General features: G+C 59.6%; 1 protein-coding gene across 5 annotated transcripts in view; it reads right to left on the reverse strand.

The window, feature by feature from the left end:
• The window catches only part of PLXNA1 (plexin A1), a 53,696-nt gene extending 29,427 nt beyond the window's left edge, over positions 1–24,269 (reverse strand). The window contains exons 1-9 of one of the 5 annotated variants that reach the window (XR_004969783.1): positions 24,058–24,267; positions 17,546–18,803; positions 15,523–15,705; positions 5,215–5,355; positions 3,753–3,853; positions 3,326–3,449; positions 3,069–3,222; positions 2,634–2,733; positions 1,130–1,244 (exon numbers count right to left, since the gene is read on the reverse strand). Coding sequence is in view for 4 of the 5 variants with exons in the window: in XM_036321088.1 (XP_036176981.1) it covers positions 1,130–1,244; positions 2,634–2,733; positions 3,069–3,222; positions 3,326–3,449; positions 3,753–3,853; positions 5,215–5,355; positions 15,523–15,705; positions 17,546–18,781 (2,154 nt within the window). In the remaining variant the exon portion in view is untranslated. Of the gene's footprint in view, positions 1–1,129; positions 1,245–2,633; positions 2,734–3,068; positions 3,223–3,325; positions 3,450–3,752; positions 3,854–5,214; positions 5,356–15,522; positions 15,706–17,545; positions 18,804–21,201; positions 21,336–24,057 lie in introns of those variants that run through there. The other 4 variants (XM_036321088.1, XM_036321086.1, XM_036321087.1 and 1 more) reach the window with 4 other exon arrangements.
• Between the last annotated feature and the right edge of the window lie 302 nt (positions 24,270–24,571).

The raw sequence follows: 24,571 nt of genomic DNA on the forward strand, positions 1-24,571 counted from the left end.
TGCACTTGCTGCTCTATTTCCCCTGGCCATTGAGGCCCACAACAGCCCACCGAGGCCCCTAAACCCCACAGTCACTAACCCCACTGGAATCAGCCCCACCAGCTTCCTGCTGCCTCAGGGCCCCTGCCCACCCCCAGGACACCTTGGCCCAGTTCCTCACACAGGCCAAACTCCCAGCAAGCTCACTGCCCACCCTCTATACTCCTGGTCCTCACACTACTCACTCTCACTCTCAGACACTGTCACGCCCAGATGCCCTCAGTCCCTGCCTGCTCTCAGCCTGCCCCACACTGCCATCTTGTCCCATGATGTTCAACAAAGGTCCAGAGGGTGATGTGAGGGGTGACCAGGGGAGGCTCTGTGAGGAGAAGCCCACAGCATGGCAGGGACCCTGTGCGTGATGCATTTCCTCTGCCCCAGGACTGTCCACGGAAGTTCAGGCCAAGTGCCCCACGGCTGGCAGGACCCACACCCTCGCCCTGTCTCACCAACAGGCATGGTGTCACTGTGAAGAATAGAGCCTTGGTTTCAAGTTCCGGCTCTGCATCTGCGGGCTGGATATGGAGACCCCTGGCCACTCCCTCCCTGCCTGGCAGGTTCCAGGTCTGCCCATCCTGGTCCTGAGAGCCTGGGTTCCAGGAGTAGTGACCCTACTGCTCATGAAGTCAGTACCTTGCCCAGGCTCCAAATAATTATGACCTAATTACCAACAGTTACCACCCAGGACCTCAGATGGCTCCAAGGAACTGACCAGCTCCTTGTAGATCAATCTGACATGTCCCTTTGTCCACATGGACTCAGGGCACTGGGCCCACCTAGCCAGACACCTCACACTCCAGGCTCCCATAGTCCTGCATGGTCAGACCCCTCTCCACAGGGTGCCCCAGGGGGGCCACTGGTCTGAGACTTCTGCAGCTCCCCTAAAGGTCACAAGAGACTCAGTGACCACCAACAAATGCCATTGGCTGGCCTTAGGCCAGAACAGCCATGAAGGATGTCCCCAACCTCACAGACCTCTTGGTTGACATCCCAGCTACCCATAGGTGCTCTCCCAGGCACACCCGCAGGCGATACCTGGTCTTGTTACAACTCTGAAACTCTGCACCTCCCTCCCCTGAGATTGCCTTACCTCAGACACATTGACGCGGCCCTCCAGGAAGGCGCAGTCGGCAGCATTGTGTGTGCACACGTGGCGGTATTTGCACCAGTGGCAGGGGAAGGAGCCATTGACACATGACAGGCAGCTGCAAGGAGGGAGTGGGACAATGAGGCCAGGCATCACCTGCCTCCACCAGTTGTCATACAGGGCCCCACCACAGCACCTCCCTGCTGCTCCTCCAGTGGTTAATCACAGGGCCACCCCAGGGCCTTTGCACTGGCTGATTCTCCACTTGCTCAGAGAGATCTTCCCTGTCAGCTGGTCTTACCCACTGAACTGCCTGGTGCTCCCCTCCCTCCTTCACTGCTCTTCCCCAGACCCTCAATACCCTGACAGTCCACCTGAGAACCAGCCTACAGAGCCTTCCTGATGACGGACACATCTAAAGTCTACACCGTCCTCACTAGGACACACATGACAATTACCACTGGAAATGTGTTACTGAAACTAAGGAAGTACATTTTAAATTCTGTCTTGTCTTAACTTAGATTTAATTTTGGTGGATAGAGCTATGGGAGATATCCACCACCCTGAAGGCTCTGCCTGGCAAGAACTTGTCCCATTCATTCTGACACGTCCCCAGAGCCTGGACAGGGCCCTTTCAGTGCTCTGCCCCCGCAGTTTCTTATGACTCGTACCTCGTCTCTACAGCTTCAGTGGCCCCCTTCACTACCACTCCCAGGCAAATGCCACTGGCTCTCTGAGAACCTACCAACCTGCCAGCCACTGGGCTTCTCCTGAGACCCTCAATCCCCTCCAGCTCTAGAGTGCAGCCCCCTGCCCCAAAGATACCAGCCGGCCCAGAACAGAGGTCATACCCTGGTAATAACAATATCCAGGCCACACCATCAAAGGCAGGCACAACTGAGGCTGAACCCAACCATCCCCACGCCCCATGTTGGCCCTTCCAAGGTCAAGCATCCTCCAGAATCTGGAGTCCAGATCATGGATGGGGCCAAGAGCAATCCTCTAGGCCCAGTGTGCCAGCCCATGGCAAGATAAATAGTAGGTCCTCAGCTGCTTCCATTCTTCCTGCTACTCACAGCCAAGACAGGCAGCAGGCAAGCACCAGGCCAGCACCAGCTTCCATCCTGGTTCTCTGTGCCCCAGCCTCTCCATCCTCCACCCCCAACCCACACCTGGGGAAGCGTGAGCTAGAGGACCTGGACTGCTACCTGTCCCAGAACAGCAGGTACTAAATAGCCTGTCCTATGGCACACCATTGCCCATCTAGACAGCCTAGCAGCCTCCGCCCCCCTCCAGAGCTCCCCGCTTTGCTTTGGTGCCCGTAGGCCATTCCTCATACTGAGGCTAAGAGCAAGACTCTCCAAGTGTGAACCAGTGCAGGTCACCACCCACCTGCTCTGACCGCTGCCCCCGCCTCAGGCTTATCTGGCCCCTTTGCCCAGGGGCTTGCTCTCACGGCAGAACTCGCCTCCCACCCTGACTACTGCACAAGGCCCGGAACACTCACGACTGGTGGACACTGCAGTTGTAGAAGACAAAGTCCACGGAGGCAAACTTCTTGCCCGTCTCCTTAGACTTCAGGTAGAGCTTCACCACCCGCTGGTCTCCTGTAGGGCAGCACATGCTCAGATCACAGGACACCCATGCAGGGCAACCCCCAAACAGGAAATGATCTCGCCACAGACCATCCCAACCACCAAGTACACAGCCCCTGGCTGCACCTCAGCCCCTCCGGCTGGTGGACACCTGAGCATACCAGGTGGGCCCCTGCTTCTTCGTACCTGTCTCCTGACTATATACTGCTCACTTTTGGCATCTGCTCTTTCCCTTGCCATCCTCCTTGGTCACCATGCAACACCCATTCTCTGTCCCCAACAACAGTCCACCTCCCCAGCAGGAGGCCCCTTCGAATGCCGCCCAGACCCAGCTGTGGTGCACTTACCCTGGCCCTGAGTGATGGGCGCCACCTCCCCCGAGGACGGCGAGTGGCAGTGGATACGGCCGTCCTCCAGAATGCTCTCAGACTCAGTGAAGTCCTCGAAGGAGCAGTTGACGCCGGCAGAGAGGTCAGGCACATTCCAGGCCTGCAGCACCAGCTAGGGCACCCAGGGCAGGAGGTGTGGGTGAATGGAGTCCTGTCACCCCCCCGCCCCCTCCCCCGCCCCAATCCCTTGGCCCAAGCTGGGTGGCCACACTCACCGGGACCTGGGACATGGTGACGGAGACATTGCGAGGCTGCACAGTCAGCTGCACGCACTGCAGCAGGTCTGAGGCAAAGCGCTGAGGCTCATCCGCCCGCTCACAGGCATCCCGACGGGAGCAGCTACAGGCAGAGGAGCCTGGGCTTAGCCCAAGGAGCAACCCAGCACCTAGCCCATTTTCAGCAGAGCCGACACCTGTACTTGGGGAAGCCCACCAGCTTCACTGCACCCCGTCTTTATTGGGATGTGGCTAGACTGGCTGTCATTCAGCTGGTCACAGGAAACCGCCAAACCCAGGAAGACCCAGAGGAGCTCGGAGGGGAGCTGTGACCACCCGAGGTGCACAGCAAGGCCATCTGGGGCCCTCCCAGGGCAGAGACAACCATCAGGGCCCCCCTGCCCACCCCTACCTGCTCCAGACTCACATGCTATGCAGGACACACCAGCCGCAGTGGGGATCCCGAGAGCCCAGGCACAGCTCACATGACGTGTACTGCACACAGCTCTCCACGGGCACTCGTGTCACCTGGCAGGAGGGACTCTGTGGCAGGCCTCCACCAAGCCCATCCCAGGGACCCCTACCAACTTCACTTCCTCAGCACAACCATGTGCCCCCCTGATCCCATAATCCAGGGACACCCCCATCTTGGGACTTCCTCCAGCTAGGTCTATTCAGCCCTGCCTGATTTGGCTCGGTGGATGGAACATCGGCTTGCGGACTGAAGGGTCCCAGGTTCGATTCTGGTCAGAGGCACATGTCTGGGTTGTGGGCTCGATCCCCAGTGGGAGGTGTGCAGGAGGCAGCCAATCGATGATTCTCTCTCATCATTGATGTTTCAATCTCTCTCTCCCTCTCCCTTCCTCTCTGAAATCAATAAAAATATATATATATATTTTTTAAAAGCCAGTCCTTGGGGACACAGCCTTGGCTGAGTCAGGCCTCTCCCCTGGAAGCCAAGGGATGGCCAGGGAGCAAGCAGTGCAGGTGAGTCATCCAGAGAGCCGACTGCTCCAGCCAGAGTTACTCTCCCATCTGCCTGGACTCCGAGGTTCCAGGGGATCCGTGGCTTGTTGGCCCATATCTTAAGCACAGAGGAAGGTTGGGCCCCACTTGCCCTGACCTCATCTGCTTGGCTCTGAGGTCCCCAGAGAAAGGGAAGAACCAGACAGCCAGAGAGGGGCACAGAAGCGAGAGCTGGTCAAGGAAGGGAGGTCTTGTCTTTCCCACCTGCCTCCCAACCCCCCTCACCCCAACTGCCATGGTTCACCAGGCAGAACAGAAAGGCAGAGGCTGGCTGCAAGCAGGCCTGGCCTGGCACACAGCACATGGCCTTGACAAGCTGGGTCAGGCCAGCCACAGGCCCCATAGAGGCTGCTGCCCAAAGTCCCCACCAGGCACATGAGGCCAGTGCTGGGGACTGAGAACTCAGTCTAAGAACTCAGGGCCCCGGATGCCTGCCTCAAACCCTGCAATGACCCCAATACTCTGATAATGCTCTCTTCAAATATTTGCTCCTGTGGATATGAAGTCATTCAGGGAGGGGTGGGAATGCTAAACCTGGCCCAGGAGAACCTAGAGCAGGAGTGGGCAAACTTTTTGACTCGAGGGCCACAATGGGTTCTTAAACTGGACCGGAGGGCCGGAACAAAAGCATGGATGGAGTGTTTGTGTGAACTAATATAAATTCAAAGTAAACATCATTACATAAAAGGGTACGGTCTTTTTTTTGTTTAGTTTTATTCATTTCAAACGGGCCGGATCCGGCCCGCGGGCCGTAGTTTGCCCACGGCTGACCTAGAGGCAGCATGGACAGTGTGGGCCATGGCGGCCATGCGCAGCCCCCCAAGGTAAGCCCACCCACATGCATCTATCCGTGTAGCACCCACCTGCTTTTCCGTCATGGCGTAGAGGTACTGGCGGTCCGGGCTGAGGACCAGGTCCCGAAGGATGGGGCTACCTTCCTGGGCCACCACACTCTCGTAGGCCAGGGCTGGCCGGCCGCCAGGGTTGGCCAGGTCCACCAGGATCTGTGGCATTGAAGGCCTGAGAGAAGCTGTGCCAATGTCTTTGTGCCCCAGTCCTACACCCACATAAGGTGGGGGTCCCAAGTCCCTCCCTTAGCCATCCCCCAAAGCCCTACAAGAACAAGGCTGAGGCCCCCACCTCAACCCAAGTGGCATGCGCAGGACATACTGCATACCGGTAAGCTGGTCCTAGCCTAGACCCTTCTTCAGTCAACAGAGGCCACAGCCCAGGGGTGGGGGTCTTTGGGGATTGGAGAGAACCACAGCCCCCCACCCCTCATTTATCACCGAGCCACACAACCATTTCCAATGCAAAGGTGGCAGGTACCCCCTGAAAACACACCACCTTCCTGGGACAGGCTGGACCTCCCCGAGGAGAGGATGTTTGGGAGGGAGGAAAAGAGGGGCCTGCAGGGAGCATGGGAGGTCCAGTACAGTGAGAAGGCTAAGTGAGACCCCTGAAGCCTCCAGGGTGAGGAGACTGCTTGAGTGTGGGGGGCTGTGCCCCAGGGCATCCTGGAGTTGGGGCTCGCCCTCAGAGGAAGCTGTATTTCAGATACCAAACAAACCAGGCATTAATTAGCCAGCTCTTCTCTGCAGCTTGCAATGCTACAAGTATTTTTAGTTGCTTTTACCAAACAAATGTATTTAATTAACAGAGAAACCCAGGGGGCTTTCCAGAGATAGGACTCATGGGGCAGCTTCAGCCCAGCTCAGCTGGTCTGGGCAGGCTCCCAGGGCACAGGGCTGCTGGCTCTGCTCAGGTCCCTCCCAGCTCTGGCTATACCAGGGCAGCAAGCCCACCTCGCCACCTCCACCTCAGGGGCAGGGCTGGGGCCAGGGCTCAGTCCGTTTTGCACCCCCACATTGATGGAACAGGGTGGGCCTGACTGAGTGGGATGGGCTTCAGGGCAAGGAAAAGCTCCAACAGGGGCTGGGCAAGGGTAGCCAGCCAGGGTGTGGCGCTGTGTCTCCAGGCCAGAGGCTGCTGGCTGAGAGAGACTGGGAAGGCCGCATTCCTGAGAGCCCAGAGCCACCCCCCACTCCTGCTCAGCTGCACATCCTCTCAGCTGCCTCCCAGCCAGGCAGGCAGGCTTAAGTCAAACCAGACCAGGAACAGCACCGCCCAGTGCTGGGCAGGGGATGATGAACCTGGGGTGGGCCTAACTGCCCAAATGGCTCCAGCCCGGCTTCTCGGGGAAGATACCAAGTGAGGGGCCTCCATCCTCAGAGCCCCTATTTGTGGAAACTGGACAGGACCCCAACCTACATCCAGCCTACTCCCACAAGCCTCCTGCCCTGCTTAGGTGGGCAGCCTTCAGGCAGACACTACTCACAGGGAGCTGGAGGTCAGCTCTTTGAGCTGGCTGGGCCCAGAAGAGACATAAGCCACAAGAGAGGGCCCAGGAAGCCAGGAGTCCAGTCTCTGGACCCACACTGCCTGGGCCCAAGCCCTGGCTCAGATACCCATCAGCTGTGTGACCCTGGTAGGGTGGTGAGCCTCTCTGAGCCTCAGTTTCCCTACCTGTCAAAGGGGAATGATAACCAGCCTTCCCCATACCAAAGCTTTTCTTAGGATTAAATGAGGAACAAGCCAGTGTGCCAAACAGGGCCACGAGGTAGGCCCCACGGCAATCCCCAAACCCCAGCAGCCAGTCACATAGACCTGACAAGGCCAGTCTGGACAGCAGCCAGGGAGCAAGACAGGAAGGTAAGGCAGGGCCCCAGTGGAGACCCTGAACTCAGACTGTCTTAACCCAAGTGACTAGAATCAGGACTCTGGATTTCTCCCCAAGGCCTGGTTCTTCCCTGCCCCATCCCTAAAGATGCCTCTAGTAGCACTCAGAAGTCCAAGCCTGATCCCATCTCCCAGTGCCAAGCTTACGGCCCCTCCCTCCAACACCCTAGCCTAGTCTCTCACTAGGGAACACCTGCCCCAGGTCCTTGTCAGGGGACACTCTTGAACCCCACCTTCCCTCTCAGGGATGAGGGTATGGACTGAGGCATGGCTGTCATATCCAGGGGCACATGAGCTCTGAGTCATGGTAGGGGGAGAGCTGGGCCTCCTCCCAGGGGTCCTGGAGAAGGTGGGAGAGGGGAGGCAGGCCAGGCATGGGTTCCGGAATGCCCCCCGCCCCTGGGCCGGCAGCATGCCGACTCTGACAGGTGGCACCCAACAGCTGCGACAGGGAGCAAACACATCATCTGTCCATCCACCTGCCCGACACTGGACTGCCCCCAGCCCTTAAACACACACAGGCAGGCCCCAAGGAGACAGGGCATTCATTCCTAAAGGGCACAGAGCAAGGAGGGTTTTGGGAGGCCCAGCCCACAGGCCAGAGGATAGAGAGAGTGGGTAACAGCCCCACACTGCACACTGAGTAGCTAGGGTCCGGGGTCACCAGGGACCCTATATACATACGTGGGACAGTCTGCCTGCTGTGTCCTGGCTGGTTTGCAGGTTGTGGGGCTTGTGTAGGCCCTGAACTGCCAATTGCACTTGGGGACACAGCGTCTGGCCCAAAAGTGGGAGGATAGACGCAACATGCCACCAGGAGTGCATTCCAGGGAGAATGAGCATGCAGGGCAGGCAAGGGCCAGACCTCTGGCAGGACATCGGGGAACATGCCCCCAGCAGTGCACATGCCAACACCACACCCACAGCTGTCCACTCTAGGACCACCCAGTGCCACCCTGGGACAGCTGGGCCTTCAAGAGCACACAGGAGACTTCCGGAGTTCCCTGGTACTTCCCCCCTACCTCTAGCTGTCACCTCTGTGTTTGGCAAACCTTTCCTGAAAGACCACCAGAACTTCCAGGACTGGCTGCGACCACTCTCCCTTCTATCTCCCACCATGAAAAACTCAGGGCCAAAACCTAGCCCTGCCACAGAGGTCCCTCTGCCATAGTGCCCTTCTCCGCCCTGGCTGAGAAAGGAGCCCTCCGTCTACCCAGATGGCTTTAGCAATGCTGTCCAGCTTCCCTGAGCACATCCCAGGCTGCACCTGGCTCAGTTACTCACCCACCCACAGCTCTGGCCTCTCTGCCTGGGCTTTCCAGCCTTGTCCACTTCTCCCTCAGTCTTCCCTGTCCCTCTGTACTGGGGAGTCTCCTGGATTCTGAGCTGAGGCAAAGGGCTATCAGCACCTCCAGACACCTCTTGGAGCCAGGGCTGAGCACCTAATACCACCACCATTGGGGCATCGTCTGCCCTCCCCACAGATGGGCCAGGGAACAGATTCACCCTTTCACCCTCAGGTCCCTGCAGATGGAGCCCTGTCCAGGGCCAAGGAGAGGCAGCTAGGGGTAGGCGGGTGGCCCCTGGCCCTGGAGGCCCCAGGCCCAGGCTGGCCCAGTTGGCTTCCCCTCCACTTATCACTGCATGGCCCTGGCCAACTGCTGCAGGCAGGCAGCTGACAGCCCGACCAGGTCAGCTGTCTGTCCAGCCTGAAACCAACAAAGGGCTCATTCTCCAGGCTGAGGGCAGGCGGGGGCACTGGGGTGGATTTCTGGACTGTTCAGGCTGCTTGCCAAGACCGGCACGCGCCCTAGCTGCCCGAAGGCAGGGGACTGCCCAACTTAGCCCAAAAGGAAGGAAGAGAGTTCTCTGCTATGTTCACCCCAAGATGCAGCCCTCATGTCTCTGTGAAGTGAGGGTGTACTGACTGAGCTGATTCCTGGTCTCCAGACGGGGGCTGGGGGTAGAAGAACAGGACCATGGGTGGGAGGAAAGGCAGAGGACAGGGGCAGCAGCCAGCACATAGGGCTGGGGCCTCACAGGCATCCTCCTCCTCCTCCTGAAGTGCAGCTGCCAAGCCTGTTCCCAGCCCCCCTGTTCAAGGAGCGGGAGCCTCTGCCACCCTCTCTTGGAAGGATTCCTCAAGGGGAGGAGCTTATCTTCCCTCTCCTTCCCGATCAGCGCCAATGGCTAAGCCCTGATAGACTCAAGCTCCTGGACCATTCGTTCCCCCTCATGGGCTGCCACGGGATTCCCTCCTCCTCTGGTTGGGGTAAGGTTCCAGGCCCCTTCCTGGGAACATTCTCAGAAAGACTAGGAAGAATTTGATACTGGAAAAGCAACTAGCAATTTCCTCTTGGCAGTAACTGGGTAATTAAAACATGATTTGAAAGAGACCCGATGTCTGTAAATGGGCCAGACACACCTGGCAGGAGTGTGTGTGTGTGGGGGGGGGGGGGATCCCAGGAATCTTATCTTTCCCGCCTCCTAATTCACAGACAGAGAAGAACAGGGACCAATCAACACAAGCAGTGGTCCTCCAAGACCCTCAGTCTCATCTGCCAACAGACAACCACCTCTAACTGGGTTAAGTGAAAAGGTCAAGGTCCAAAAGTTGGGGAGGCCAGCCTGCTGGAAGCTGCCTGGAGACTGGGCTCCTAAGGCTCACCCCTGCCATCGGGCGGAGGTGCAATGCTCTTCCAGAGAATCTGCAGCTGCTGTGGAGGCTGCACAAAGCTAGGCCAGGAGGCAGTGTAGGTGACAGGGCCTTCCATCACATGTCTTTGTCTGGGACTGTCCTCAGCTGGGATGTGGCCAGGGTGCCCACCTGCAGCCCGAAATTTAGCACCTGATGCAACCAAGGATGCTGTGGCAGGCAGCAGTGACTGGCCCAATGTCATCTCAAACTCAAAAGCCATTTGTTGCCCACCCTCCCATTTATGACGCCAGAGCTCCACAGAGCTGGGGCCCTTACAGACCGATATTACCCACCCTACCCACACCTGCTGGGTCCCCAACACAAGCAAGTAGACACAACCCCTTTCCACTTTCTTGAAGCCACCTCAATCCTCTGGTTCCATGCCTCCACCCAGGCCAGCACTCCAAAGTCTCAGAATCCTGTGGGATATCTTCCTGTCCCCATGACGCTGACCACTGCAGGATCACCAGTGAATTGGCTGCCACATGTGGAATAAGAGTTGCCTGAGGCATCACCTGACACCTCTTTTTCCTCAGGCCCCCTCAGTTCCCAGCACTAAGGCACCTTGAGTTTTGGCCATGCTGTTACCTCCCTCCAAACACCCTTCCCAGCAGACTCCCAATCCCCTGGACTGTTCCTGCCTCTGTACCCATCTCACTGTGCTGCCAGGGCTCCCACACTCTGACCCCTAAGAGGACAGGTCCTGGAGAGCAGGGCCCAGTCTGCCATGGGTGGGAGGGTAGGGGGAGACTGCACATTGTGGGCAGTAACCTTGGGCCCTCATGAAGCTTCCCCCAGGCTGGCCCTGGACATGCTAAGGAATGAGCACAGGGAGGCCAATGCTAGCCAGCACCTGCAAGGGTCATACTTATCAAAGGTACCCAGGTGCCCCTGCCAGGGCTGAGGCCTGATTAGCCAGACCCCACAAAAAGGAGGGCCTGGAGTGCTGGGCCAGCTGCAGGACCCTCCGTGCACATCTGTGGACAACTCCACTGGCCACCACCGGATGGGAAGCAGAAGCAATGCTCATGTGGCATGGGCTCTGGGACAAGGAGCTGGGACAGCATTAGACAGACCTGTAGGATGAATGAGAGGTCCCTGTGCCCTTCTGGCTCAGCGCCCTGTGGCCAGCTGCACCAGGGGAGCCACAAACAGAAGGTCACACGCACACATCCACAGGGCACATAGATATCTGGACACAGGGCACAATGCGATGCACCCAAAGGTTCTAGTGACTACTGTCCTTGGTGGGCAGGGGCAGGACACCTGTGGGGCCCACAGGCACAACAGCTAAGACAAGGAAGCTGGCAGCCAGGACCGCTCCTCTCCCTGCCAACAATCCCCAGGGGAAGGACCACCACCAGGACCAGTCACTTGGCATGAGCATGAGTGTCTGCTGACCAACCACCCTACCAGGCTCTGCCACACATCCCCCCCCACCTAGTCTTGGAAAACACCTGGAGGTTCAGGATGTAAAAACCACAGCAGATCCGGCAGCCCAACTCCCAGGGAGAAGCCTGATAGAAACACGGCTCTGCGGTCATGGAAGCCGGGCACAGACACTGGTGAAGCAGCACTGCTGTCAGACCCACGAGGAACACACCACCACGCCCCAAAGTAGAACATCATGCACACACGTGCGGAGCACAAGCCACCACCATAACACAGAACCACTCTGGCTATCCACACAGCAAGGTGCAGTCTCACAAATAGCGCTGGGGCCTGGGCCTGCCCAACATCTTTCTTGGGGCATCCACTGGCAGGAGTCCAGGACCTGTTTTCTCCCCACCCAGTGCAGGTATTGAGCTGACTACGAAAGACTCAAACCAGGAGCTACCTTGGGAACTCCTACAAGGCCAAGGAGGTCCCCAAAGGCCACAGGAGGGGTGGGAGTGGGAGGGGCTATATGCAGGGCTGGGGCTCTGGGGGCATGTAAGCCCAGGAGGGTGGGCTGCCTATGTGGGGGTAGCAGGTGGCAGGCAGGGCCTCTAGGGAAAAGGAGGGGAGTTAGGGGGCACCCCCAGTAAGCCTTGACCAGCTGAAGTTGGCAGGTATTAATCAGCTACAATTTTATACAACATTTGGAAGAGTCTATCCCAGGAGCCAACCACACCCCTGGAGCTCTTCAGTCACTTCTTAAAACCCAGGAAGGCCCTGGCCAGATGGCTCAGTTGGCTGGAGCATCATCCCATGCACCAAAAGGTTGCTAATTTGATTCCCAGGGCACATACCTGGGAATGGTTGTGGGTTCGATCCCCAGTTGGGGCATGCATGGGAGGCAACCAATCGATGTTTCTCTTTCCCTCTCCCTTCCTCTCTCTAAAATCAATAAAAACATATCCTTAGGTGAGGATTAAAATTTTAAAAAGAGCCCAAGAAGGACCAGGGCTGGGGAAGGCAGGGGTGTGTCCAGCATAGAAGGTACTGCCCTGGGTCAGCAATGGGTGGGGACCCCAGACCCCAGCATGAGGTGAGAACAGAGGGCAGGAAGGCAGTGCCCACTGCACTCACACAGTAGGGCCAGGCCTGGGGTCCCACCTCCAGGGCAGGAAGGACCCAGTCCTCACTAAGGCCTAGAGGAGAGGTAGCTGGATAGCTGGGCAGCTGAGCAGGAAGGTGGCACAGCACTGAGCCGGGCTAAACAGAGAGCACCCGATGGCCCTCCCTGCCTGGGCCCTAGCCCTCAGACCACAGCCACCCCCATGGGTAGGATGAGGTGGGAGAGTGAATTCTGCTGATGCTTGCTGGTCCCTAGCCCAGGAGGCATGTGCCAGTGAGCAGGCATCCTTCGCAGTCGGTCAAGGCTAGAGGCTTAGCTTGGGAACCTAGGGGAGGTCACAGAGCTAGGGTGGGCAGACTGGGACTGGAACCCGAGCTGAGGAGCAAAGGGGGGCACCCTTTCCCCCTAGCCCCACCCTGCTCCTATCCTCTACCTGTAGACATGCCCTGGGGTGGGATTTGAGCCAGTTTCTAGGAGGGGGAGGCAGACAGAAGAAGGCTGGGCCACAGGAGCTGGAGCTCGGCCTGGTCCTAAGCTGATGTCCTGGGCTGTGGAAAGAAAGAGCCCTGCAGGCTGGCAACTAGAGGCAGGAGCAGGTGGGAGGGGGGTGCGGATGGGGTGTCCCCGGGAGAGGGGCCGCCTTAGGCTTACTCAGAGCGGGAGCGGGAGCGGGTCACTGAAGTCGGGGCCCCCATTTCCTGTCCTCCAGGGACCCATACAAAAGGTAGAGAGGCTGAAGTCACAGCTAGGACCCTGGAGCCAGTAACCCTGGATGCCCGCAACTTCCACCTACATGCCTCAGTTTCCTCATCTGTCAATCGGATGACAGGGTTGCTGTGAGGACTCTGAGACACCAGCACACGAGCACTCACTGCATGTCCCAAGTGGGAGCGGGAGCACACCAGGCTCTTGGCCTGCCTGCACATCCTCTCTCCTTCCTCAGACTGCACTCAGTAAACCATGGCTCAGAGAAGCTGAACTGGCCAGCTCCTGGTCACACAGCTGGTGAGGGGGAGAGCTGAGAGCACACCACGCTCAGTCATTTGTTCGAGACTGGGGTGTGAACAGCAATACAACAGCCTACCGAGCCACCCTCTACTGGGGGAGGTACATTTGGATGGAAGGGGTGCAGGTAGCAAGTCTAGGGGTAAGGCAGGGGCACACTTCTGAGAGCCTCAAAACCAATGCAATAGGATCCCCAACTTGCAGACTGCCACCACTGGGCGGACAGCCTGGACATGACTGACCCCACATACAGAAAGGGCAGTGTTCATTCATGCGCAGTGTGTGGTGCCCAGCTGATGAGTCCAGGGGTGAAAGGAGCCGGTACCCATGGGGTCTGTAAAACAGGTATGGGGGTGCGGGGCAGGGCGAGGAAAGGAAGAAGGGGACTTCTGGCTGTGGCTTCCCAATGCCCAATTAAGCCCCTTCTCATTAATGGGCCCAAGTCCAGCGCCACAGTCCACATGCTGGGTCTCAGTTTCTCCTTTGTGGGAGTGGTCAGAGAGGTAGGAGAGCAGGACTAACTGGACTCAAAAGCTCCCACCCAGATCCCACCCAGAAGAGGCCCTGGGGCACAGAGTGAGGAGTGTGTGTATGGGGGGTGGCAGGCAGAATAGGGTTGGACTAACCTGTTCTCCCAGACTTGCAGGGTGGTCTGTGGGCACATACAGCACCTCAGCCAGCTGCCTGCCAGCCATCAGCCATCAAAAGACTGGGAGAGGCATTCCCAGCCCCGGGGAGCCTGCCCTCCTGCTGGGACACCATGTGGAATGTCTCCAAGGGGCTCCCCCAGCACTTCCCATGCACCCACCTCAGGGGGAGGTCCTCTGGCCCCTTCCAGGCACAACCTGTGCAACACACCCCACAGAGGCTCTGATGGCCCTCTCCCCTGCTCCCCCAGCCCTGTGTGTCCTCCCTGGGGCAGGAAGGAGTGAATGCTGAGTGGGGGCCTTACCCCTGGGAAGGGAAAAGGCCCCACTCAGGCCATAGGCTGTACCCTCAACATGAGGGCACAGGGGCTTACGCGGAAGGTGGCAGGGTCTGCACTGGCCTCCCTCCGTCCCCACTAGCTAGCTGGGCAGGCACTCAGCCTCACAGTCACTGTGAGCAGAAACCCACAGCACCCAGGGTGGTCTTCAGTCAGCAGCCCAAAGCTGGGCTGGGGGGTGCCCCTTCTCAGAAGTCAGTCTGTGAGGAGTGGAACATGATTCCCACCATGCAGACATGGGAGACCTCTCCTACATACCCCACATGGGAGCTGAGAGCACAGGCTAGCCCAGCCCCCACCCATGGTGCACAGCAGGGAGCTGTGTCAGCATGAGGCCACAGGACAGCTATTATTTCATTCGCCAGACTCCACCCCTGCACTGACCCTCTGGGCTCCCAGGCACCCCCATCCTACAGATGCCCTGGGAACTTCCTCCACAGCAGGCCAGCCCTACCCTGGTCCCACCAAATCAGCCTGATCCAAAAGGTGGCTCACTCCACCTGCCCGTCCAGGAAGCCCTCCCAAGCCTAGTTCCATAACAGCTCCGCTCAGCCCAACACTTGCTGGTAAGAAGGAAACCTGGAAATACCAGACAGGCCCTGCCCCACAGTACCCCATTCTCACCCTGAGAAGTCCAGGGGATGGTCCTGGAGCTGGTCCCTGTCACTCTGCAGTGAGTCACCACACTCCACTCACCCAGCCAATGGCGGGTGGGGGTGAGGGGCACTACCGTTTGCCCTGCCCTTGACCTTGCTGCCTCCTCAAAGGTGGGGAGGGGGGCGGGGGGGGGGCGGGCCTCCCACACAGCAGAGGGCGACCTTAGCAGACACTGGATCTCCAGGAGGGGAGGGGGCAGGCACACCTTCCTGTACCACCCATACACATAGACTTCCCAAGTCACCATGTGTCTTCAGCAAGCAGAGCCAGCATCTCCAGGCCCCAGGAGGATGGTGGGATGGCCAGCCCTCTCACAAACCCTGACCGTCCAGCCAAAGCCTTTACAGTATCAAATGCAACACTGACCCACAGGAGGACCAAGGGAAGGCAGGTAGGGGCCCATTGAGGCACCCTGGCCCACACTTACCCCTTGTCTGAGTCCCCATGGTCATTGAGCCTAACACAGGGGCGGCACCCCACCCCTTCATACATTGGATCTGGCCTCCAGGTCACGGAGCAATGCTGTCTCCTACCCCCAGCTCCATCCACCCCATTACCCTGCCCCCACCTCCACTCCCAGGCCTGACCTTTCGAATGCGGCCACTTCGAGTGCCAGTGAATACCACAGTGTGGCCCCGGTAGTCATAGGCAGCCACGGCGGTCAGGCCATCCTCCTTGTCCACAAACAGGGGCATGCCCTCTATAGTAACTGTGCCTCCCAGTGGCTGGTTGAAGTCCTGCCCGCAGAAGTCATCGTCAATCTGTAGGGGCTGTGGGAGAAGAGAGGTGAGACTTTAGGCTGCCCTGCCTGCCCCAAACACTTTCTCCCTGAGAGTGGGGCCTCGAAGCCAGGACCAGCCAGCTCTACTAACTGAAGGGACTCACAGAGGGTCCTCATAGGCAAGCACATGGCCATACAGAAGGGATGTGGCCCAGGGTACCACCCACACAGATCTGAGAGTGGGAACCAATTTGACAGATGGAGAAACCAAGGCTCCTTGAGGCCCAGCAGGCCCAGGGCTGGACCCATTTCTCACATGCACACTACACACAGGCCCCACACCCATTCTGGATTAGGAGGCATGAAGGAGGCAGCAGGTAGGGGAAGGTCAGGGAACAGCCAACCAGGGACCAGGCCTACTGCTCCAGTGATAGCCACACAGAGGCAGGGGACAGCCCTGGAGGGGGCTGTGGACCACAAACTGTCTTGTAGGGTTTTATTCAAGAGAGGAGACAAGGATCAACCCAAAAGGCAAGGGAAGGGTCCAGCTGAGGAGGTGATGAGTGTGAAATTACAGAGAAGACCAGAGCACAGGGAATGTGCAGGCTGTTCCAAGGCCAGAGGGAGGAGGGCAGAATGAAAGAGGTAGGTTCTAGGTGGGCAAAAGGGGACAGCTGGTCCCCTGGGTAGCAGGCTCAGAGTTTGAGGTTTGCAGGGGGAGAGGACCACCAGGGCTGGGAGCCAGGAGGGGACGGGCAGGAGGAGAGGCAAGGTCAGGGCTGGGCTGGGGTCCTGGAGGGGATGCGAGGAGAAAGTGGGAACAATGCCCAGGAAAGGGGCAGACCTGGCCATGGGCACAAGGAATGAAAATCATACTGTGGCCTCAGCAGGCACTGCCCCTCCAAGCCTCAGTTTCTCCATCTGTACAATGGAGACAGAATGCCTTCCTTGAAAGGCCAAGAGGAGAATGAACAATGCATCTGCCTAGTGTACCCAGAGCCTTGATGTGGAGGCTGGCCCTGTCATGAGGCCCCCACTGCACTGGACATGAGAAGGGGACCCTCACCATCCCACCTGCCCCAGAGACAAACAAGTGTCATTCCCATTATAGATATGGGAAAACTGAGGCCAGAGTGGGGTTGGGCTTTCTCTGGGCAACCCAGCAAATCCCGGGCAGCAGAAGCAGTGGGGCTGAGGCCTGGCTCTGGAAGTCCCCAACCTGGGTGAATTCCCGGCTCTTTCACTTGCGACCCTGAACAAGTTCCTCTCTAAGCCTGGTGTCTTCCTCTGGAAAAAAGTTGTTGCTACCACCTGGGCACACGAGATGCTCCCCAAAAAGCAGCTGGTCCCAGGCCGGCCCCATCCGGGCCTAGAGGCAGGAGATACAGCTGCCAGCTACTGAGCTCCCAGTATCCATGTGCTCAGACAGCATCAATGTCAGTGCTGGTGTCATCAGATCCCACATGGCCTGGCACCCAGTACAAGAGTGAGCACAGCTCTTAACAGGGGGCTGTGAGGGGAGATGCTGTCTGGTGCCTCATCTCCTCAGAGATCTCAGAGCCTCAGAGATCTCATCTGAAAAATAGAGACTAGAAGGGGCCAGCAAGCACCCAGAACAATGCCAGGCACGTGGTCAGTACTCTGTCCAACAGGGACTTGTTCCTCCCACCCACACCTCCTAAAGGAAGAGGACAGCCTAGAGCTGCAAGCAAGCTCTGAGGCCAACCACTACCCTCTGGGAAACAATGGGCAAGCGGCAGCACCTGGCACAGGGCAAGTGGCACATTGTTATTCAGAGGAGAATGGGGTCACACAGAGCCAAGGCTGTCCAGTTTGTGAGGCTGGCAGGGCGGGAGCAGCCACCGTAAGGAGGCAGAGTGCCCACTCACCGAGTTGATGCAGCCCAGCTCCTTGTTGAGCAGCCAGGGCAGAGAGAGCTTGCCCTCGCCACGGTAGCAGGACTGGATGCGCTCCTTGATCTTCTCCTTGATGGCCCTGAGCGTGAACAGGCACAGCACCGATTCCTTGGGCGGCTTCACACGGTTCTTCTGGCCCTGAGCAAACACGGTGAACAGCACATCCTCATTGTCAGCCAGGCCTAGCTGGCGGGCCAGGGCGCTGCCAGGCCGGCTCAGGTACGCATCCTGCACCAGGCGGTACTCCACCCCGGCCTGCTCGCAGCCGATGGGGAACTCGACATATGAGTAGAATTTGGGGTCATCCACACATAGCCGCACAATCTTGGAAGTGAAGAAGTGCTCGCCGGCAGCATCGGGCGAGGTCAGCTGTGTGTCCAGTTGCAGAGTGAGGTAGTACACAAACTGCTCACTACGGAAGCTGTACACATAGTAGATGTCGAAGGCTGGAAACTTGGACAGTGTGTCTGAAGGGATCTTGAGCTGCGACGACACGAACTCATCCTGGTACACAAAGCTGAACATGTCCGCGTCCTCCTCGTTGGCCATGAGCCGGCGGCTGGACAGTGTAGGGAAGTACTCAGACTTGCCATCGATGGGCGTGCCCACAAAGAGCTTGGCCTGGGCCTGGCCGGGCGGCCCGGCAATGAGCACACCTGCCATGCTGCCCGCCTCACGCACGCTCGACAGGTAGTGCTCCTTGCGGTGGTGCGGTTCACCCAGCTTGAAGAGGTCGTCCAGCCGCAGGAACTGGCAGATGCCCTGGGAGGCGCTGCCACAGGCTAGCAGGCGGTTAGCAGCATAGTCCAAAAGCAGCAGCTTGTTGACATTGTTGGTGCTGCCCAGGCCATGTGGGCATGACTGCACGCTGGGCGGTGGGTAGCACTTCTCGTTGTCCTCCACAGGGCCTGTCTCGTGGGTCCGCAGCAGTGTCAGGTTCCCCGACAGCTTGTAGATACGGTTCACCGCGCCCACATATACCTCGCCGGTCTGCTCGTGGACCACCAGGTGGGTGAGGCCCCAGTCGCTGGCTGAGAAGGTGCGGAAGACAGGCTGACGACCCCCGCCAGCCCTAGTGGCACCCACCACTGCCCGAATGACCCCCAGCAGCAGCAAGAGCATCAGGAGCACCCGCGGGCTCAGACGTAGCAGTGGCATGGCAGGCCTGGGCCTCAGGCCTCGGTGCTCAGGTCCTGCAGGGATGTGCATCACGGGGCCAGGAGCCTCAGCCCTGCAGGGAGAACAATGAAAGAAGGTGTGAGCATGGGCAAGACCTTACTCCTAGAGGGCAGACACACCCACATACCTGCTGAGCTCTCTGGTGTGCCTGTCTAGGCTGGGGCATCCCATCCTCCACCTCCACAGGCACGATCTAACCCTGGAGAAGCCAGAGGTGCAGAGAGGACACCTCCCTGGCCTAAAACCCTGCAAATGCAAGGGGTGCACCAGGAGTCATCAAGACCAAGCCTGTGACCCCAACATGTAGCATAGGACTCCTATCTGGCTACCAGACATGCATCATGAATGCCTAGGCCTACCACTGCCAGCCAGAAGAAAGTAATGGACCCAGGAACAAGGAGGCAGGTGAGAAGGGCTTGGGGGTCTAGACTGGGAGTCATCACCTCCTGACTCAGAACCTCCCCATGTCCTAGGGGCAAGTCCCTCAAGCTCCAAGCTCCTAGGGTGGGTGACAGCCTCCACTCAAGGCTCTGGGGACAAGTGCTCCCTTGCAGGCCCTGGATAATCCTACTTGCAGGCCCTACCCCCGCAGCAGACAAAGACATATGGGCAGCAATTCTCAGTGAGGGCAGAAGGCAATCTGGGTCACCTTGGCCCTGGGGCCAGCCCCTTGCTGACCTCAAGCCCCTGTACTCTGAAGACTGATCCAAAAACCAAGCTGTGTGCATGTCTCATCTACCATCCGCATCCCCAGCCAACAGGTGCCCCCACCTAACCCTTCCCAGGTGACCTAGTGAACTGCCTCTGAGTTCCCCTTCAAAACCCTTAACCCAACTCCAAGGAAAGAGAAACTCCTTCAAAGATAAGAGAGAACAGAGGCTGCCTGAACCTTACCTCTCAACAGTGGCTCTCTCTCCCCAACCTCTAGCCCTTCTACCCCCACCCAGAGCCCAATCTGACAGCCCCCAGGCTCACCTCCACCCGCCTCTCCACCACTACCTCATCATGCTCCCAGCACCACTCACTCTCATAACAGACCCAGGCACGCCCAGGATCCTCACCCTCCAACCCCAAGTCACACTCACCCTCTAAATCTCCCCTAATCTGCCCACCCCTCTCCCACCTGGATGACCACAGCACACTTGGCACCCTCTGCTCATGTCCACCTACAGCCCAGTCTCCACACAGTAGCCCAGGCCACTTTTCTGAACCACATTTAAGGTCACCAGCCCCCCTCCCCAATTCTGCTATGGCCTCCTCTTACTCTGGAAAAGTCTCATCTCCCCCCCAGCCCAGAAGCTGACAGTCAGGTACTAGTTTGAATCCAGACTCTGTTGCTGTAGCCATGCAGCCCCATTTCTCCATTTGTAAAATGGGAATGACAACAGTTTCTTTCTCATGGGTAAAAGGGAGTAGGTCAGGGCACTCCTACAAGGTGCCACCAGCAGGAGTACCCTCTCCATGCCAGCAAGGGCCCTACCCTGGCTCTGCCAGATGTACTGGGGCCTCTCACCCAACTCCTGGCTGGAGAATGACCGCAGAGATGCTGAGCACCAACTGCAGGCAGGTGCTGGCGAGAGCTGCACACATCCTTTGCTCCCAGAGAATGCCTCTAATATAGCCTGATACCTCATGTTACAGATTGGGAAGCTGAGGCCCAAAGGACCCTCTGCCAAGACCAGGTTGGGAGCTGGCAGCTGACTACCAGACAAGGCCCAGAGGCCTCTAGGCCTCCATGTCTGCCTTCCCCTGGGCCCTTGAACTTGCTGTCCCCTCCCCTGTTCCCACACTCCGGCTCCGGCTCAGCTGCCTCCCCTAACCTGCTAGCTAAAGGTAGCAGCTGCTCCCTCACAATCAGTCACCCAGTTTGAACTTGCAGCATAAGACTTGCTAATGGCTTTGTTACTTATTCTTCCCAGACACTCTCCCACTAGAATGACAGTTCCCTGTGAACAGGGCCTAGCTCTGTGATTTGCCAGGGTATCCCCAAAGCTGACCCCAGGAGCCAATACTTGTGAATAAATGAATAAATAAATGAGTGGGTCCTGGACAGAGCAGGACCTGCTCCCTCACCTTGTCCTCCCTCTCCTCATACCCTCTGCCCAGTGATGCCCACACCCACTGCTCAGATAGGGAAACTGAGGCTCAGGAAGTGAGAGGCATTAGCCAGGATCCCACCAGCAAGAAAACCAGGTTGTGCTGCCTTGCAGGATCCTCCCCGCAGAATGTCAGCTGCCTTTGCTTGAGGATCTCTGCCCAGACATAGCCCCAAGAACTACAGTCATCAGGGACCTCTGCTGGCAGCCAGGAGAGGAGTCCCCAGCCCTCTACACCCTGCCCCCAGCACAGAAGCCCAAGGCAGACCAGAGAAAAGGCTTCTCACAGTGGCAGCAAGGCCTGGGCTAAAAGCTGAGTACATGTGAACTCCAAAGAAAACATGAATCACTCACCGTTTATCAGTTCAAAGCAGACGTGCAATTACCAGGGGCTGGGCTCTCCCCTCCTCTGGGATAATTATACACATCTTAATGCAATTACGGGCCCTACTTTTTATATTAAACAGGAGAGACCCAGCTGAAGAAGCCACCATCCAAACCCTGGGTCCACACCCCATGGGCTCATCCCCCCTCTCTTCTTCTCCCACAACAGAGACCGCCCAGAAGAAAAGAGAAGGGACAGGCCAATGGGATGGGGCTGCCAGCCAGGAAAAGGGGGATCCAGGGCTGGGCCCCTCATCCTCACCATCTCATAAGGGCCAGCAAAGATGTCTGGGTCACTTCTCCTATCTTAGAGATAGGGTGCACAGGGCTCAGATAGACCAAGGTCACCCAGCTAGTCCAGGCAGGACAGGGCCTGATTCCCACGCTCCTACAGAGATCTGGACAGCCAGCAGACTTGCTGGGACTCCCACATACCTCCGGTCTGCCCAGGAAGAAATGCATTCATTCCGGAGCTGCTGGGTGCTGGGAAGGACCAGGCTAGGCTAGGGGAAGGGAGCACCACACATGCTGTGCCCTGCTGCTGGGAGGGAGCAGAACCAGCCACTGTGGTCTAGGGAAGCTCCCCAGGGAGCCTATTCACCAGTTCTAGAAGGACCAGCACAGTGGGAGCTGGTGGGGGAGGGGGTGTCCTGGGTGTCGGACAGCAAGAGCAAAGGCCTGTGGTGGAACCTCCTGGAGGGGGCAGTGAGAATGACTGCAGCTTCCTGGGGCCCAGTCAGAGTCAGACGGGAGGAGGAAGCTGAACTGGTATAGGGTGTGTCAACTGGGGGTGAGCAAGGGAGAGAGAGGCCAGGATAGAAGCAGACAGGCCTGGCACAGCATGTTCCACTCCTGGGCAGGATAGGCCCAGCTATGCAACAGAGAGCAATGTCCCCTGTCCCTCTCCCAGTGGCCCCTCCACCACTCTTCCTCACCCTGAGAAACAAAGACCCTCACTCACTCAGAGCCTTCTTCACAGAGGGAGAGCCCCAGCCCCACATCCCTGGCTTTGGGTCCTTCTGGGGCTTGGACCGTGTGGAGCAGGGAGGGGACTGAGAAGATATGGCCATCCTACCCAGTGGTTCACCATATCAACCAGGACAAAGAGCTGCCTGCCACCCCACCTCCCCAAACAGGGACCTCGGGAGGTGGTCCCAAGATGCCTGCTCTGCCACCAGACCAGCCCTCAGGAACCAAGACCTACAGAGATCTGGACAGGGCACTGGAGTCCTGCGTCTCAGAAAAGTGCCCACCACTTGGCCTTCCCTGGAGGTGGTACCCTCTGCTCCTGGCAGACCCACACGCCGAGGCAATGACCTCGGGGCCACAGGAGGCCTGAAAATGGTTATCTGCTTTGTCCACGGCATCTCACTTGTCCCCCCACTCCCAAGCACACACCTCAACACATAGGGGCTTGTGAAACCTCTGTCCATGCCGTCACCTGCCTGAAATGCCCTTGCTGGGCCTATTGGTGCCACCCCCCCAGGCTGACTTGCAGCCTGGCCCTGAAGCAGAATGGTCTGCCTCTAGCCTTGGGATCGGGTGCTGCCCCTCAAGGGTTGGGCAGGGTCTTGGCTGCCTGGTGCACACCTGGTCTCTCCTGTCCAGCCCAAAACCAACAGGGAAGGAGCCCGGGGTACTGGGGGTGCTCCACAGGGGCGAGGAGCAAAGGCTGAGCCCAACCCCCTTTTCCTGCGCAGACCCAGAAAACCGGCCCCAGCGGAGAAGAAGGTGCCCGAGCTCAGGCTCAGGGAGCAAAGGCATTGTCCATATCACCCCCAACACACACACCCCTTCCTTTCAAGGGGCGTGGCCCCAGCACCCCACAAAAGAGGAATGGCAGCTCCGGGCTCTAAGCCGTCACTGGAGCCCCTCTCACCCCCCTTCCCCGACTGCACTTTGGATCTCACAGCAGGCAGGGACTCCCTGGAGCCCCGCTCCCCTTCCCAGAGGCAGCCCGCGATCAGCCACGCTGCCCTGGCCACGGCGCACACCAGGCCCGGACCCTTCAGGAAGCAATCGGAAGCCTCCGAGGGAAGGAGGCTGACCCTGGAGAGGCCCGGAGAGGGGGAGTCCTAGGAGGCCCGAGCGAGCGGGGCGACCGTCCCCTCCCAGCCTGGGTGCGCGGCCCTGCGGGCCTTGGGCGGACATAGCACCCACCTCCCGGCGCCCCAGGCCAGAGAGAGCAACGGGGGGGAGGGGGGAAGGGGGTCGTGGGGTCCGGAGGGAGCGGTTCCAGCTCCCACCCTGGGGCCCTGAGGGCCAACTGGGGGCGCAGCCCCGCACGCCCTCCTCCGGCTCCCGCGGCCCTGCCGGGGCCGGCCTAGCCCAGCCCGGCCCTGCCGGCGGCCCGAGGTCCGACCGCGGTCCAGCCCCGGGCGCGGCCTGGGCACCCACAAGCGCCCTCCCCGCGGGGCCGCCGCAAACTTTCTTTCCTGCCTTGGAGGAGAGGGCAGCGGCGGCCCCAGCCTCGGCGCCCGCACCGAGCGCTGCCTCCCGAAGCTCCGCGGGCCGGGCCCGGCCGGGGGAGAGGCCAATGGCGCGAGGCCTTGGGCCGGGTCCGACTCCGGGCCAGCGGGGACACGACGAGCTAAGCGCCGGCGCCGCGGCCGCGCCCGGACACACGCGGGAGACGGGCCGCAGCCGCAGGGACACGCGGACACGCGCGCCGCAGTTCCCCACGCACACCCCCTGCCCGCCCGGTCGCACGCCGCTGCCCAGCGGAGGCCGCCGCCGCGGGCCCGAGGGCGTCTCCCACCCGGGGAGCCCTCGCGGAGACCCCGCGCCCCCGCGCCGCGCCGCGGGGAAAGTTGCGCCCCTACTCACCGGCTGCCCCGGGGCACGCCCCGCCGCCGGCCATCGCCGCGCCCCGCCGCCCGCGCCGCCGCCGCCCGCCCAGCCGCGGGGCCGCCCCAGCTGCGCAGGCCGCCCAGCCCCAGGCCGCCGCCGCACCCCGGCTCCGTTGCGTGGCCGCGTCGCCGCTGCCCAGCATGAATGGGGCGCCGAGCGCCGCGCGGCTGCAGCCCAGCCTCGATCTCGCCGCCCGCGGAGCGCCACGCGATGCGCCTGCGCGGCCCGAGGCCGGGACCGGGCTGGCGGGGGCGGGGCCGGCATGGGGGCGGGGCCAGCCGCGGCCTCCAGGGGGCGCTCTGCCCCGCGCCGCGCGCCCTCCTGGGCCCACTGCGCGCTTTCCCAGCGCGATGCAGCTGCTGGCCTTAAATGGCTCCATGCGGGGGGCCCCGCAGGACGTCCCGGGTAGCTCCCGGGTCTGGGCTGTCCCGAGTCCGCGTCTCCAGGGGCAGGGCCCGGCCTCCGTGGGCCTGGGGTGGGAGCACAACCT

This window comes from Myotis myotis, unplaced genomic scaffold, assembly GCF_014108235.1.
Source record: "Myotis myotis isolate mMyoMyo1 unplaced genomic scaffold, mMyoMyo1.p scaffold_m19_p_9, whole genome shotgun sequence".
Taxonomy (NCBI): domain Eukaryota; kingdom Metazoa; phylum Chordata; class Mammalia; order Chiroptera; family Vespertilionidae; genus Myotis; species Myotis myotis.